General features: G+C 43.3%; 1 protein-coding gene across 1 annotated transcript in view; it reads left to right on the top strand.

Moving 5' to 3' along the window:
* Window positions 1-17,699, top strand: part of LOC110501998 (collagen alpha-2(IV) chain) — a 106,295-nt gene that overhangs the window by 49,072 nt on the left and 39,524 nt on the right. Inside the window, exon 4 of the mRNA XM_021579872.2 lies at window positions 1,034-1,114. Coding sequence (XP_021435547.2) covers window positions 1,034-1,114 — 81 coding nt within the window. The remainder of the gene's footprint in view (window positions 1-1,033; window positions 1,115-17,699) is intronic.

The raw sequence follows: 17,699 nt of genomic DNA, 5'->3' as shown, positions 1-17,699 counted from the left end.
TTTAATCCATTTTAGAATAAGGCTGTAACGTAACAAAATGTGGAAAAGTTAAGGGGTCTGAATACTTTCCTGTATGTCTATGGTGTACGTACTATGTAGGGTCCTGAGCTGAGCCATAAGGGAGACTAGGCATCTACCACCCCACTACCACAATCAGATTAGTGGGGGATGGGGCAATGTAGCCTGTGCTTTTTTGTCCCCACAGTTCGTTTGAAATAACCATCACCCACTAATTAACTTTTTTTAAACAGATTCATTGTTTTGAGCTAGTAATGTATAAATATTACCCACCATAGGCTACGGGACTTCTGTCTTTGATCGTGTCATGTGACATGTCCACACTGACCTCATAGTTTTGTCCGTGTTTGTGTCCAGTCCTGCACAGGCTGCCCTGTTGTAGTAGTACTGGTATGCAGCCTAACGTTTCTACGGGGAGTCTGGGGATTTTTCACAAGCCCATTCTCACTGTCAGAATAAAGATATCAGTCCAGGGGGGTTAATGGCTGGACGTCCAGGGGGGTTAATGGCTGGACGTCCAGGGGGGTTAATGACTGGAAGTCCAGGGGGGTTAATGGCTGAAATGAGTCATATGAACCACTATAAAGCCCACAGACCACTATAAAGTACACATCCCAGACAGCACTCAGACTATTATACGCAGTCATGCAATGACCCGACAGTCATTAGCAACTAGTCTATACAGACAGTGTACAACCACGCGATACACACACAGACAGTTCTGCATTTTATAAATATTTATATATATACAACATTCACAGCACAGCAGATCCTATGACTATATAGACTGCTGTATAACAATTAAATGACATGCCTGTTCAACTATTCACATCCATATACCATAGAGCACCTTTAAGCTACACATTAACAAATTGTTCCTTGGGTTTGATATACAGTATATTTTGCGGTCATTACTGTATTCCTCTCATGTGGTGAGTTATTATATTTTTATATATTTATATTTTTTATATTTTTTTGTTGTCTCTAACCCAGTCCTCTGTGTTATGTTCTCCAGGGTGGTAAGAAGCACAATGGGCCATGTGGAGGAAGAGACTGCAGCGGGGGATGCAAATGTTTCCCTGAGAAGGGCGCCAGGGTAAGTCATATTTTCTTCGTTGTTTGGCTGTCTAACCCCTATACAACACTATGTGCCCCCAGCTCTATCTCCATCTCTACACAACTCTCCTCAACTCTATACCTATAATGAAGGTATTCATTGGCTATTCAGGAGGTATGAAAGCACCATAACAGTGCCACTGTGGAAACACCCAACCAGACCTTCATCAATATGGACCTCTCTATCTGCGTAACACATGAACTCAGACCCATTACTGTTTGACTCCCAGTATATCTACTAATGGGCTATTGTCCAACCTCTGTCTCACGTCTTTATCACCTCACCACACATGCTGTTAGGGAAAGTGGTGAAACTCACACCATTAACTTAACAGTAAAGAGAGGCGGTGGGTGGGTGGCGAACTGGATCCTCTAGAGGGTCAGGGCCCTGTTAGTAAAATGGAGGAGAGGAAGGACAGGAACAGAGGACAGGAAGAGAGGTGGGGAGGAGATAGGGGGTGAGGTGGGGAGGAGATAGAGGGTGAGGTGGGGAGGAGATAGAGGGTGAGATGGGGAGGAGATAGAGGGTGAGGTGGGGAGGAGATAGGGGGTGAGGTGGGGAGGAGATAGGGGGTGAGGTGGGGAGGAGATAGGGGGTGAGGTGGGGAGGAGATAGGGGGTGAGGTGGGGAGGAGATAGGGGGTGAGGTGGGGAGGAGATAGGGGGAGAGGTGGGGAGGAGATAAGGGGTGAGGTGGGGAGGAGATAGGTGGGGAGGAGATAGGGGGTGAGGTGGGGAGGAGATAGGTGGGGAGGAGATAGGGGGTGAGGTGGGGAGGAGATAGGGGTGAGGTGGGGAGGAGATAAGGGGTGAGGTGGGGAGGAGATAGGGGGTGAGGTGGGGAGGAGATAGGGGTGAGGTGGGGAGGAGATAAGGGGTGAGGTGGGGAGGAGATAGGTGGGGAGGAGATAGGGGGTGAGGTGGGGAGGAGATAGGGGTGAGGTGGGGAGGAGCGTGGGGGAGATCCATGACAGATGTTGTGAAGGCAGAGAGGAAGTGAAACGCTAAACACCAGGCTCATAATAACATAATGGACCAAGAGGGAGAGACAGAGGGGCTTCACAATAAACCAATAAGGAGAGAGGATCTGTAAGAGGAACCAATCACTTATTGGCATTGAGCTTTGATATCCCCTTGACGGTTTGTGTGTGTGTTATCTCTTAGGAGTGAGGGTGGTTGATTACCATGGAGACCAGCTAGAAAGTCACAGGCGACACAGTGTCTAACTGATAATATGGGAAGAGTTGTATTCAAACAGAGCCCTTGTTACCATGCATGCTTAAACTCAGACAAAGAAATGCTAACTATTGAAACCAAAGATTTCACTCATAAATCTGCTGATCAAAGGCTGTGTAGTATCTCCTACAATGTGCTCAGTGCCCAGTTTGGTTCTTTTCCACTCATCTTCAAAGTATTCTCATAGGAACTGTTAACCCCCCTGTTAACCCCCCAGTTCAACCTTTATGTGACGTTAAACCACAAGGACAAAGTTATTCCGTTCATAAAACACAGGGCCAGTGAGAAGAAGAATGCTTTGTTAGTGAGTTCTTAAAAAGAAAAGAATGTGGCTTGAGGGAATTGTAGTCTGACCCGGCTGTGTTGGGACTTGGGAATTTACCGGGTCGACTTTACAGTATGCCTCTGACCTTTACGGTCACTGTGGTTAAAGGAAACCCCATAAGGAGGAGTAGATGGGAGAGACAGGAAGAACATTCCACAGCTTTAAGGATGCGAAGGCCTTGTGAGTGAGGGTCAGACCGTCTATGTTTTCTCACTCTCTCGCTCGCTGTCTCTCTCTCTCTCTCCCAAGGCTGTAAGAGGGGATATCTCCCTAGTTGGCATCTTGGAATGTTGTTCCCCTGACCTTTGTTGCAGCAAACAAAAGAAAAACATCCTCTGGTCTCTATCACTCCCTATTCTCACACCCTCACATTCACACATTCAGTAGACCTAGTTACACTCTTTAGGTTCCAAAAGGGTTTTTTCGGCTGTCCCCATAGGAGAAGCCTCTGTGGAAATGGTTCTACATGGAACCCAAAAGGGTTCTATCTGGAACCAAAAGCGTTCTACCTGGAGCCAAAAACAGTTCTTCAAAGGGTTGTCCTATGGGGACAGCCAAAGATCCCTTTAACGTTCTAGAATCTAGATAGAGAAAAAGGTACTAAGTGTATACTGTAGATTGGTAAGTTATTAATTTGTGTTTAACATTATAAACACTCGTGCTGAGTCCTCTAATGTTTATATGAGGTGGGATAGCAGGTTTGGCCTACTATTTTGTTTGAATATCCTAAAATGGCAATAGTCTGTTTTCACAATCCTCGTTTATTTTCTAAATTTGTTTTGTCTTTTGTTTTACTCTTTTTTTGCTTTCCTATTTGCACCTTACATTTTCTAGACCATGAGCCAAATCCACATATTCTGCTCGTCAGGTTGATGGATTAGTCCATGAACCAAACAGAAAAGATTCTCCTCCCAGATGTCTGTCCTTCTCTTTCTCTCACTCTCTGTCTTTCTTTGTCTTCCTCTCTCTCTCCAACTATCTATTTCTCTCTGTCTATCTCTCTCTACCTCCATCTATTGTTTCTATCTTCTATCTCTCTCCCTATATCCCTCTCCCTCCATCTATCTATCTCTCTCGGGGTTGTTAGATAACGCAGCAGTGGACTCATCACGTTCTTTTGCTGGCGGTTCATAAACCCCTGGATTGGACCACGTCTTTTCAGAATGGATGACAGTTGTCTGCGGCTTAACTGGTGACCTCGCAAATATCAACACCTCCCAGGGGTCGATCATATTCATACATTGTTCTGTGTTTGCGGCTGCTCGACACCATGTGGATGTGGCAATGCAGTTGTAGAAGCGCATCGACCAACACTTTCTCGTATTCATCGGTCTGACATCTGTGTGATGACTACACTGAGGAACAACCCTAATCTAACAACCCTAATCTCCCAAAACGCCATGGTCCTTCAGCGTGTTGACATCTCCTCCAGAACTCGTTATTGTAGGAAAAACAGAGGCTGTGGTTTCTCAGGAAGGAGAGACTGACAGAGAGCAGAGAGAGGAGTTGATTGTGTGAGGGAAAGTTTTGTTCCAGAGATGGTAATTCCATGGCTGTTTAGCATCGGGCAGAGAAGTGATTTGGCAGGGTTGTTCTCTACTCCTATCGCCCACTCCCCCTAGCAGACTGTGGAGGGTTTTATACGCAGAGGGCGTTCAAGAAAATATCACACTCCTCTAGGCACTGATACAAGCGCATAGTTGTTTCATAGTCAGCTATTGTGGGTTGTATCTTGTAATGCCAGTCCAAAAAGTGTTTGTGTCCATAAGACTATAAAGTGTTGACAAATGCATGTGAAGGGTTTGACAAGCCCAAAAATAGATGATGTACTTGTGTCTATAGCAGGTTGGTGATTGCAAGGTAGGGATATTTGAGAGGTATTTTGACTTTTGAAGGACAAATTAAACCAAAAGCCTCTAGGCCAGAGGCCCTAGTCCAGTCGAGTGCAGTCCAGCGCCACACAAAATAAAAATGCTGGGTTGTTTGGTTGATCCAACTGCTGGATTGCAGGCATGGGTCACTTAGTTGGGTTATTTACTTTAAAAAGAGCAATGTTGGGTTCTTGTGCTGGGTTATGGGTGCTGGGTTATTGAGATATGACCCAGCGGGTCAGATCAAAAGACTGGAAGCGTGGATTAGTAGGGCTGTGGCTTTCTTTTTAGCCACCCGAAAGTAAATGTCATGCCCGTTCATCTGTTCTGTTGTATAGTTATCACATGTTAAGATATGACATTTTTGCTTTGATGAGGTTTACAGAAATGTATGAATTCCCTAAAAACCTCTGTAAATCCCTTTCTCGGGACGCAATAAGGCATACCTTATATAATATGTAATAAATAATCATAATATTCCAGAAGGTGTAGAACTAAATATAAACTTAACATGTTGAAGAGGAATGACATTTACTCTCACAGGTGGTCAATAAGATCTATCTGAAAACCACACCCCAAATAAGCCATGCCTCCTGAAAATACAGATTACATAAAAAAAGACCCAGCTGCTAGCCCAGCTTGAGGACTTTGGACACGTCGTTTATCTTTGTGTTGCGTAAGATGAATCAGTCACTTAATGTACATACAAAAACACAGATATTAAAAACTATTTTAAAAAATCAACCTGCAGTAGAGTATGCTCGGTAAAAAGTACCTTTGTTATCATAACTTTTAAACATGTAGTTGATGTGACTTCTCGTTTAGTTTTGAGTCAGTACCACATACACATTTGAAGTAATAATGGCTTTTCAAAGACTTTGAGTTCAACTTACTAAAGGCATTTGAGTTAAAAATGCCTTGGTGTTTACAGTGTGTGTTTGCGTGTCTATAAATGGCATGATTTCCTTGTTCCATGAAACAAGGGCCATATATACATACCAAATTCCGTACTCTCGCCCGTCGTCAACTTCTCTGTCTCCATAGGGATGGAATATTTGAACAGTCTGGAATGCCATGGCCTGTCCCTCTGAGGGAAGATCTGAGAGGCCACTTGTTCTATTTACAGTACTTGTGTGTGTGTGGGTGTGTGTGTGTGTGTGTGTGTGTGTGTGTGTGTGTGTGTGTGTGTGTGTGTGTGTGTGTGTGTGTGTGCGTGTGTGTGTGCACGCATGCAGGAGGGACAACCTTGGTGAACCTTTTGATTAGGCGTTATTAGAGAATGTCAGCATAGATTGAACTTCATCAAAAACTAAAGAAACTATTTTTGACGACTGTTTGATTGACACAGTGTATTGAGCCTAAGACAGTGAGATAAACCCCTAACCAGAGCAGGATCAGGTGGGATGTGATCTGGACTGATTCGCTGACCGGTTAGACATCTTGTCTATTGGCCTATACACCAATTTGGGTTATTTGGTAGCCCAGTGCTGGCTAAATATTGTACAGAATAACCAATGGGTTATTTTGACCCAGTCAGCTGGGTTGCGTGAATAAGTTGGGTTGTTGGGATTACCCAAACATTGGTTCATTTAACCATCAGTTGGGTATTTTTACTCTCATGCTGGGTTGACCTAGCAGCTGGGTTTTTTGTTAATTGAACTCTCGTCCAGTGTTTGTACATGTCCACACTTATCAATGTTAACTGTACACACTAATTATTTGCATATTTCCCAGAGTGCCTTCCCTTTTGAGTAAATTGTAGAGTTACCACTCATGACTGTATTTGTTAGTGACAGAGACATGGTTGTTGTGTTCATTCATTTTCTGTCCAGTGATCTTCATCAAGTGAGGTTCTAAGCAAATATATTATCATTCAAATACAAATCTCTGTAATACAATACATATTTTGTAAGCCTTTATTTTGAAGGCCTAGTTTTAGCCTAATACAGTACAGTGGCCTGAAACTCATGGTTTACAGGGAAAGTCAGACCTGCAAGTCACAGTATGCTGGCTTGCAAAGTGATGTGACATTTCTATTGGAATCCATCCCGAGTGGACATTTCCAACCATTTATTTTTATTCCCCTGCAACCTGCATTCAGAATGCTGCCGGTCTGGGAAGACTAAGATATGAGACTACCTAAAGCATTCAGCAAAGGGTGCAATAAATCAAAGTAACAGATTGGATTAGTTTAGAAAAATGTTTATGTATATTTGAGTAGCATAACATTTACTATTCAATCAATATACATGCAAAAACATAGATATTGAATCAAACAATTCAAAAAATCTACCTGCAATAGAGCATACTGGGAAATATGATAATGATGGGCGTGGTTTTGGTTTAACACTGGTTATTAACACCAACACAGGGTTTCTTTTACACCAATGAGTGTTCATTTAACACTTACAGAGTTAATTTAACACCTGAATCAACACTAGAAATGTTACACAAAAAAATCAAACACTGGGTAACACTGACCGATTTTCTATGAACACACCCAACACACACACACCCAACACAGGTCAAAGTGTTAACTACATTTCCTCCTAATCCGCTGGTATTTAGCTTTACATGTGTCTTAAATGTGAAAGGTCCTTCCTGTGGTGTTGATGAGGTACTAGAATGTCCTCCAGGTAGAGAAAGGGTCTTTGGGGTCTGTTGTGGTATGTGACCAGAGTGGTGGGTCAACATGGCAACCCCATATGTTCTCCATCAGTCAGCCCTGTTGAGGCCTGTTGTTGGAGCTGGTTGGAGCCCAGGGCATGGGCCAATTAGAGCGCGGGGCAGGGGCCTACTGGCTGCAGAGGAAACAATAAGTCTTGCTGTTACTCCACTCTAATTTACCTCTCAGTGAGAGAGAGCAGTAGAGCAGGGTACGTTACTGGTGGTGGTGTTGCATACAGTGTTGTGTGTTAGCAACTATAGGCGTCTGTGTCAATGGTCTATACACAGTGTGTGTTTTATGAAGTGAATATTCCATGTGCTCAGCTCAACCTCAATTTCATATCTCCCCATTGTCCAAGCTAAGTTTAAGACACCTAACCTGCAGAGGGATCCCCCATCACATTGCCTTTGTGTAGCAAATCCTGATAATGGGTCAACTTCATGATGGGTCAACTTCTCAACGCATTCTACTGCCCACGCTTGGACTTCTGCCCTGATTGGCTCGTTTGTCCGGTGTGCAACAGTCTAGGAATGCCCTTCACAGCTGGGGAGAGAGAGGCGGCTTTACTCCAGCCTGGGAAAGTATGAGTTTTCCAGAATCGGAACATTTGACCCATATGGACACTTCAGACAGGCCAGCTGGCAAAGGCTCTTCAGACTGGTGGATTATAGAGGTATCTCTGAGTGGAGTGGGATTGGCTGTCCATGTCAATTATCTGAAAATGATGGTTAATCCCCCCTTGTGGTCCATTTCAGTCTCTCATCATTACGAATGATGCAGTCTTCAGGTATTTGATGGTTGGTATCATCATCAAAATCATTCCATGTGAATGCATACCATATCTTATCAATTTGTCATGGAGCCTGTATTTAAGTGTTACACTCCTCTCTAGTCTTTCCAATTTGTAATCGTATCATCTGTGGTGTTATTTAAGTGATAATCCTGGCTTTGAGGACATTATCACTTTTATACAACGGGTTACAAACATATTCAAATAATGAATGACATATTTTCATTAAAAACATGATTTTGATGAATTTATTCATACTATTTCATCTTTCCACAAGATTAAGTCCTGACACAAATCTAGGGTTGCTACTAAAGCCGGCTGGTCGTTAGTTCTGTCGGTTCGGTTGCCAGAGACGGGACCCAGTCGTTCAGTCTTTTTGTTTGTTCTGTATCTATGGACGTGACCCAGTCGTTTGTTCTAAATGTTCCATTGCCAGTTCTTATACCTTGCTTGCTTGCTAGCCAACTACAGCTAACTTACAGTCATGTCAAAAAGTGCAGCCAGAATAACTGAAAAGTAGCTGCATTTGCATTTGTTTAAGATGTTTTCTAGTGACGTTTATTTGGTACATCCATAGCAATGAGCTAATGAGGCGTGATTTCGCCGGGCATAGAAAATGCGCTCACTCGTCAGGACACTGATGTTCAGAGGAGCTAGCCAGTCCCGCTCCATGGCCGGAGTCTTCCTCTGCGCCGTTGCCCAGTCCAGGCACGGCGTCCAGTCCCGCTCCATGGCCAGAGCCTTCCTCTGCTCCGGTGCCCAGTGGCTTTCAGCCCGGCTTCAGGGTCAGATCCGCGGTTTGAATGTGTCCCGCACCGGGCCCGCCACCAACGCTAGTTGCCCACCCTAACCCTCCCCATCCAGGTTCAGGTTTTGCGGTCGGGGGGGGGGGGTACTGTCACGCCCTGACCTGCAATAGGTCAGAGCGTGACTAGGGGGTGTTCTAGTCTTGTATTTCTATGTTGGTGTGAGTATGGTTCCCAATTGGAGGCAGCTGATGATCGTTGCCTCTAATTGGGGATCATACTTAGTGTGGTCCTTTTCCCACTTGCGTTTGTGGGATATTGTTTCGTTTTGGTTTAGTGCTATGTGCGCTACGAATTGCACGTTCGTTTATTCTTTGTTGTTTTTTTGAAGGTTCACTTTAATAAATATGTGGAACTCTACTCACGCTGCACCTTGGTCCGCTCATTATGTATACGAACGTGACAATAATGGACTATAATGTAATTGGCTGTTGTCCATGTGTCAGTCAACGCAAAACGTTGGGATACTCCCGCCTTGTCGTTACCGCTCAAATACGCCCATTTAATGATGGTATCATCATCTTAAACTATGCATGAAATATTCCTTATGAATGCATTCCTGAGTCTAGAACTTCTGTCCCATATTTTATTCCATTATTTATGGAGTATTATGTGGCTTTTAAGACTGTCATTTTAATATGTTACTCTATCCTCTGTGGTGTCATATGAAGTTAATGCCATATTGTGGCTATGTGAGGAAATGGAGTGTGTCTTTTGAGAACTATGGTAAACAGAAGGAGACGATGGCCTGGGGGGCTAGACTGCATGGAAGGACGTGAGCTGAAATGGCCCTAGAACGGTGCTGATTAATGTAACAATGGCTTTTAGGGGCCACACGCCCCTATTCGATTCCCTTAAACACACACACTGCAGTTGGGTCCAGTTCTCACACACATGTGTCTGGGCCTCAGACCACAGATGTCTCATTCCAGCAGCGTGAGACAATCACACAGGTGTAAGGCTCCCAAAGACCCCTGGGATACTGGAGGGCCAAGCCCTGCTGTTCTCAGCCTGAGATCCCCCAGAGCCTTGAGACTTAGCACACGCGCACATGTTATGTTCTTCTATCCTCGTCGGGACTTAAAATATATTTACATTCTAAATCCTATTTTCCCTAACCCCTACCATAACCTTAACCTGTAACCCTAACCCAAACTCTAAACCTAACTCCAACCCAACCACTAACCTCTATACCCCAACCTGTTGGAAATGTCCCCATGAGGGAGAATGTTTCTTGGTCAACTGCATCATGTGTAGATTTCTCCATCCCTCTATCTCATCTCTGCATCGCTCTCTGGGCCCTCTCTATCTGGGCCCTCTCTATCTGGGCCCTCTCTATCTGGGACCTTTCAGTTAAGTGTGTTTGCACGTGCGCCCTATTGCTGCACAGTGATGCATCTGTAGAAATGAGATCTGAGTCTAAACACATTAAGGCTAATGTAAACGGCCCACAGCAGCTGGACAGATGTACTGTCCCTGTGTTAAACACTCCTTCACTCCTCCATGAGAAACAGAGAGGGTGATGACAAATGACACACATTGTCTATCCTCCTCCTCTCACCCCCCTGTTTTTTTCTGCAGGGAGAGACACGGGATCATGAGTCAGAAGAACTGTGTGTTTTAGGAGGATGAGAGCAGAGGGGATAGGTGTTGACATAAATGTTCTCACTGGTCCCCCTTCTTTCCCCCTGGATGCAGTTTTTGTTGTGTTTTCCAGACTATTTCATTTTCAACAGCCAAACATATTCATATAATATACTGTATCATATCCTCCTTTGTTTGTCCATATTGCATGTGATCCTTTCACAAACATTTTTATATAAACAGGTCCTGGGAGGGTTTTCAGAACTAGGCCATGTAGCCATGGGGAGGGAAAGACGGGAAGCTGATCTGCTAACCTCTCGCTGGCTGGATCACTGAGATCTAAACACACTCTCAAATGAAAACATTATTTCCCCAGACATTTATTCATGCTGGTTGATTTCTCCTCGGGCCAGCCAGTTTGGGACCCCTCCTCTCCTCACCCCCTCAGGGGCACACTGAGTCCCAACATCCCCCTGGGCACCATGGAGAGAGGCAAGGAGGATGTTGATTTTCAGGGAGTGTGTCCAAGAGAAACATGGGGGCTGGGACAGGGCACAGAGGGGCTGTACTCCACCAGAACCCCTCTGAGTCTGGGTCAGGGCTGTGAGAGGCAGAGCAACAGAACACATGGTCCTGGTACTTACTAAATACATCCTCCCTCACCCCTTGCTTACTCCCTCACTCATACTTACTTGATGCAATGCTGAAAAGGATCTGAGACCTGAAAAGGTTGGATAGGTGAAAGCAGTGTAGGGTGGAAACCTGATACCATCACAAACAGGTCAATTTTCTAAGTATACAGAGAGGCTCAGGCAAGAGACAATACCCACAGCTTCAGGTTACAGAACCATTAGAGCCTCAGGGTTTCTACTGCACCATCAGTCACCCCACAGATCTCACTCTCTACATGAAACTCGTTCCATTCTCAGCACATTCTAAAAAATGCTGGGTTAAAAACAACCCAGCACTGGGTAAATAGTGGACAGAACACACACTGGATTATTTTTGACCCAGCCAGTTGGGTCACTTAGTTGGGTTATTGAGCTATGATCCACTGGGTCAAATTAGAAGACTGGAGGTGTGGTTTAGTAGGGGCGTGGCTTTCAGATGGTTCTTTTTGGTCACCCGTAACATGTCATTCTGGCTCATCTTTCGGTTGTATTATAAACATATTAAGGTTGATCGCTGACACTTTTGTAGTTTAATGAGGCTTACACAAGTTGAGTTCTTCAAGTGCCTATGTGTATTCCAATGTTAGTATACAGTAATTACTTTGTTATTATATTTAAATAATAATGTTATTAAATGTATATTCAAATATGTACTGTGCAAAAATATTTAAGGGAAAAATAACATGATGAACAGGAATGATATTTACCCTCGTGGGTGGCCAAAAATACCTAACTGAAAGCCATGCCTCCTGAAAATAACCTATGGATTACATTTAAAAAATAGCCATCTGCTGGGTCAACCCCGCATGAAATTGAATAAAAACCCAACTGATGGATAAATTAACTCATGTTTGGGCAATCCAAAGGTGTAGCTTTCAGATAGTTATTTTTGGCATCCTGTGAGAGTAAATGTCATTCATTTTCAAGCTGAAATAAATACATTTTGGGCACCCTGACCAAATGATCATAGAAATGTGAGTAATAGATACAGTGCCTTGCGAAAGTATTCGGCCCCATTGAACTTTGCGACCTTTTGCCACATTTCAGGCTTCAAACATAAAGATATAAAACTGTATTTTTTTGTGAAGAATCAACAACAAGTGGGACACAATCATGAAGTGGAACGACATTTATTGGATATTTCAAACTTTTTTAACAAAGCAAAAACTGAAAAATTGGGCGTGCAAAATTATTCAGCCCCTTTACTTTCAGTGCAGCAAACTCTCTCCAGAAGTTCAGTGAGGATCTCTGAATGATCCAATGTTGACCTAAATGACTAATGATGATAAATACAATCCACCTGTGTGTATTCAAGTCTCCGTATAAATGCACCTGCACTGTGATAGTCTCAGAGGTCCGTTAAAAGCGCAGAGAGCATCATGAAGAACAAGGAACACACCAGGCAGGTCCGAGATACTGTTGTGAAGAAGTTTAAAGCCGGATTTGGATACAAAAAGATTTCCCAAGCTTTAAACATCCCAAGGAGCACTGTGCAAGCGATAATATTGAAATGGAAGGAGTATCAGACCACTGCAAATCTACCAAGACCTGGCCGTCCCTCTAAACTTTCAGCTCATACAAGGAGAAGACTGATCAGAGATGCAGCCAAGAGGCCCATGATCACTCTGGATGAACTGCAGAGATCTACAGCTGAGGTGGGAGACTCTGTCCATAGGACAACAATCGTATATTGCACAAATCTGGCCTTTATGGAAGAGTGGCAAGAAGAAAGCCATTTCTTAAAGATATCCATAAAAAGTGTCGTTTAAAGTTTGCCACAAGCCACCTGGGAGACACACCAAACATGTGGAAGAAGGTGCTCTGGTCAGATGAAACCAAAATTGAACTTTTTGGCAACAATGCAAAACGTTATGTTTGGCGTAAAAGCAACACAGCTGAACACACCATCCCCACTGTCAAACATGGTGGTGGCAGCATCATGGTTTGGGCCTGCTTTTCTTCAGCAGGGACAGGGAAGATGGTTAAAATTGATGGGAAGATGGATGGAGCCAAATACAGGACCATTCTGGAAGAAAACCTGATGGAGTCTGCAAAAGACCTGAGACTGGGACGGAGATTTGTCTTCCAACAAGACAATGATCCAAAACATAAAGCAAAATCTACAATGGAATGGTTCAAAAATAAACATATCCAGGTGTTAGAATGGCCAAGTCAAAGTCCAGACCTGAATCCAATCGAGAATCTGTGGAAAGAACTGAAAACTGCTGTTCACAAATGCTCTCCTTCCAACCTCACTGAGCTCGAGCTGTTTTGCAAGGAGGAATGGGAAAAAATTTCAGTCTCTCGATGTGCAAAACTGATTGAGACATACCCCAAGCGACTTACAGCTGTAATCGCAGCAAAAGGTGGCGCTACAAAGTATTAACTTAAGGGGGCTGAATAATTTTGCACGCCCAATTTTTCAGTTTTTGATTTGTTAAAAAAGTTTAAAATATCCAATAAATGTCGTTCCACTTCATGATTGTGTCCCACTTGTTGTTGATTCTTCACAAAAACATACAGTTTTATATCTTTATGTTTGAAGCCTGAAATGTGGCAAAAGGTCGCAAAGTTCAAGGGGGCCGAATACTTTCGCAAGGCACTGTATATCATTCTCATTGAAAGCAAGTCTAGGGAGTGGTAAATGTGTTCTATGGGTGCTATTTCTATGCTTCCAGTTCTTAAGTTTTGTTTTTGCGTCTTTTGGTTTTGTACACGAGCTTCAAATAGCTGAAAATACAATGTTTTTGGTTATGGAAAATATATTTCACCGCGGTTTAGATGGACCAATGAATCTCTCTCTACACAATAACTGCTTGTTTTGTCACATAAACTGAAATTAGGCGAACTGTTCAAATTTTAGCAACCAGGAACTGGCATAGCGATTCCTGCATATTACACCTTTAAGTTTGTACATGGCAAATTCAAGTTTTCCCTCAATATTTTTGCACATGACATATATTTTTATGTAAAATTAATAAGATTATTATTTAAATATTATAACTAAGTGGTAATTATACTAACATAATGCCCCTCATTGGAGGCATCATAATACCCATAAAACCTAGCGGTCAAGCAGGGATTTTTTTTTTTTCACCATTCATTTTTCTCATAGGTAATTTTAGAAACAATTCAAAGAAGGGCTGTGTTTTATGTGGGCTCACCCTGGCGTGAAGTTTTGATAACCATATAAATCTCTCGGACAAGGTGATTTTTATCAATATATTTGGCTCTATTTATTCTCAGATTCAAAAATGCTGATAAACGTAGACATCATGCAAGACTACAATTCCCTGCAAGCTCCTGCACGTGATCTCTAACTGACATCTTTGCTAACAGGTCTTGTGTCCATTTTTTTACTTGCACAATACAGTTCACAGAATTGTCTATTTACAAACGTTTTGCCAATTTATTAATTAGCTAACATTAACAGATTGTTAATCCAGCGATTATTACCTTCGCCTCAATTTGGAAGTCTCGTCCAGATCCTCATGGCATTTGTAGATCTTTATGATAGCCACATTAGCAGCTAACTAGCATTCTCTCTCACACACACACACACACACACACACACACACACACACACACACACACACACACACACACACACACACACACACACACACACACACACACACACACAAATCTTAACCCCCTGTCTTGCCCTTGTGCTGAAGCAGGCCTGTGGACTAGAAGTGGCAGACTGTTTATAAGTGATAGTCTGGGAGCTTGTCCAGAACTAGTTTGGCATCTCTGGGCCCTGGTCAGCTATGCACAGAGCAGCTCTCTGATGAGGGCATGCTGAATGATACACTGCACTTACAGAAGAGTGTGTGACTTCAATTACATCTCTGTATAAAGTAGGCCAAACAGACATACACACACAAGTATGTAAGCAATTAGTCATGCACCGAGGCCCCTTGTCTTTGTCTTTAAAAGGTAAATGTGAGCTCCAGCTCTTCTACAGAAATAATGGCTGCCAATAAACACAATGAGAGAGAGAGAGAGAGAGAGAGAGAGAGAGAGAGCGAGAGAGCGAGAGAGAGAGAGAGAGAGAGAGAGAGAGAGAGAGAGAGAGAGAGAGAGAGAGAGAGAGAGAGAGAGATCCAAGTCTGAGGAATGTCAGAGCCACTGTGTGTATGTACTGTATGTTTGTGTGTGTCACACCTGGGCCTCTGGTTCTCATTACTGGGTGTAAAGTGGACTTCCTCTCATTAGACCAGCTTAGACCAGGCCTTTGTTCAGTTAGTGGGTTAGATTCAGTCCCCTCTCTTCCAATAGAGATCCCTCCTGATCTTTACTTTCACACGGCACAGCTATTACAGTATTGCAGAGGCTTATGAGCTTTCATTGAGGCTCTGCTTCAAGCAGACAGAACAGCTGCAAGAGGGAGAGAGATGAGAGAGGGGAGAAGAGGCTTCAGTGCTGTTAAGAGTTCTGTCAGTAACCCATCGACACACACCTTTACACACCACTCACTCCTCACCTCTGACAGTATGTGTGTGTGTGTGGTTAATGCCATTCTGATGAAGTGAGAGGCGATCTGATACTTGGAGACAGAAAGCAGACAGTGGATGGTAGATCTAATCCAGAACTGGAAGGAATGGTGTTTTTTAACGTCTCTCTCTCTCTCTCTCTCTCTCTCTCTCTCTCGCTCTCTCTCTTGCTCTCTCTCTTCTTTCTTTTTCCATCTCACTAGCGCTCTCCCTATCTCACTCACGTTTTTATTTAGTTACTCTCTCTGTCTGTGTGTCTGGTAATTTGCTCGTCCTGTTCCCATGGCAGGCCTGGGCCTGTGTTTCTGGGTGGGGGTACAGAGAAGACTTCAGTGTATGTGTTTCAGGGGGTGTCTGTTTTGGGACCATAGCATGTTTACTGCTGTGGGTTTACAGAGTTACACACTAATCAAAGCCAGGCCTCGTTTTCTCTCTTAGTATACACTACCACCGGGCTCTAAACATGGACCAGTGGTATGGAAGGGTAGGAAGGGAAGCCTGCGTGGCTGGTCTCTCTCTGTCTCTCTCTCTCTCTCTCTCTCTCATACACACATACAGCATACACACCAGTGCTAATGCCCCCCCCCCCCCCTAATGCCCCTATGGTGAGGTAACTGGGAATGTGTAACGTTGTTCATTTGGAACCTTTGCATCATCACATCATAAAACCCAAGGTCAGTTATCATCACCCTGTGTGTGTGTTGATATGCTGTGTTATGGGCAGAATGTAACTATTCTCGCTGTTAATGGCACAGGGGTTCTTTGTAGCATCATCACCTGGTTGGATCACAATATATGACATAGGATCATTTGACCATGGTGGTGGTGTGGAATAAGAGACATCTTTATAGGAGAAACATTCTTGCCCTTCATATCTTCTACTCTCTCTCTCTTTCTTTATCCATGTTTCTCTTTCTTTCTCCCTTTATTTCTAATACTTTGATTAGAATACTTGGGGGATGAGGCAAGAAAGAGAGAGAGAGCAAGGCATAGAAATACAGAGTGGGAAGATTGGACAGAGGTACAGTATCTCACAAGGAGAGGAGTGATCAGTAGTGAATGCGTGACAACAATACCAGACAGAGAAAGAGAGAAAAAGAGATTGTGATTCAGATGAGGTGCAGTTGAAAGAGTTGAAGAGGGCAAAAAGAAGAAAGGTCCAATCAGCAGGTCAGGTCATGAACTATTGACCCCCATCCATTCTTTACAGACCATGCCCATCCCTCTCTTTTTTCCTGTCTTCCTTTTTTTTCTTTTGATTTGTATCCTAATTGACAGCTGGCTGTGTCCCTTTAGGCCTGATTTCTCATGAAATGAGACGGAGGGAGACAAGAGGATTGAAAAAGACAGAGGAGTAATCAGCAGGTGCAGGGCAGCGGATATCTCTGTCATGCTGGAAGTTCTGTTATATCCATAACCAGCCTTCAAAGACTGAGTGAGCAAAGCTCAAAAGGGGTGTTTTTCAAAATGCTCCGAGCATGCAAATTGGAGCATGGGAGGATCGGAGTATGAGTCCAAATCGAAAAATGCGAAACAGAGCACGGAGGGCACTTCTGGAATGTGTACTCCATTTGTACATATTTTGAAGCATGCATTGATGCAAACTTAAATGGAAAGTATGCAATGAAATGGGACACAACCACATAAAATTAAGACATTTTTCTTGAAATGAATGGCGGCCATTGTTTGAACTGAAGCGAGAGAAAATACACTCCAACTTCAGAATGAAATGTTGCCTATTCACATCTCATATGTTGCCTGACTACAATATTTTATCTTGATATGTTAATAAATACATGCTTTGTTTATTTTGGTATGGTTACCTGCCTACAATGCCCGTAGGTCGCATAGGTAGTAAGCCCGTAGGTCAAGTCAATAGAGCTAACTACTACTGTTAGCTAGCCAGATAGCCACAAAGAATTGTTAGCTAGCTACCTACGAAGAATTGACATCTACCTTGGATAACATTGGTTTTTGGTCATTTTTGCCTGTTATACTATCTGTTTAGCTACATTACAACGATTCACATATAGCTAGCTATCTGATAGCTATGAAGTAAAATGTTTGCTTTGTATATATATTGTTTTCTCTATTGCCGTTGTCCTGGCTAGTCAATGC

This window comes from Oncorhynchus mykiss, chromosome 22 (genome assembly GCF_013265735.2).
Source record: "Oncorhynchus mykiss isolate Arlee chromosome 22, USDA_OmykA_1.1, whole genome shotgun sequence".
Taxonomy (NCBI): Eukaryota; Metazoa; Chordata; class Actinopteri; order Salmoniformes; family Salmonidae; genus Oncorhynchus; species Oncorhynchus mykiss.
Note: the sequence above shows the minus strand (reverse complement) of the source record. Positions and strands in the feature narration are given on the sequence as shown.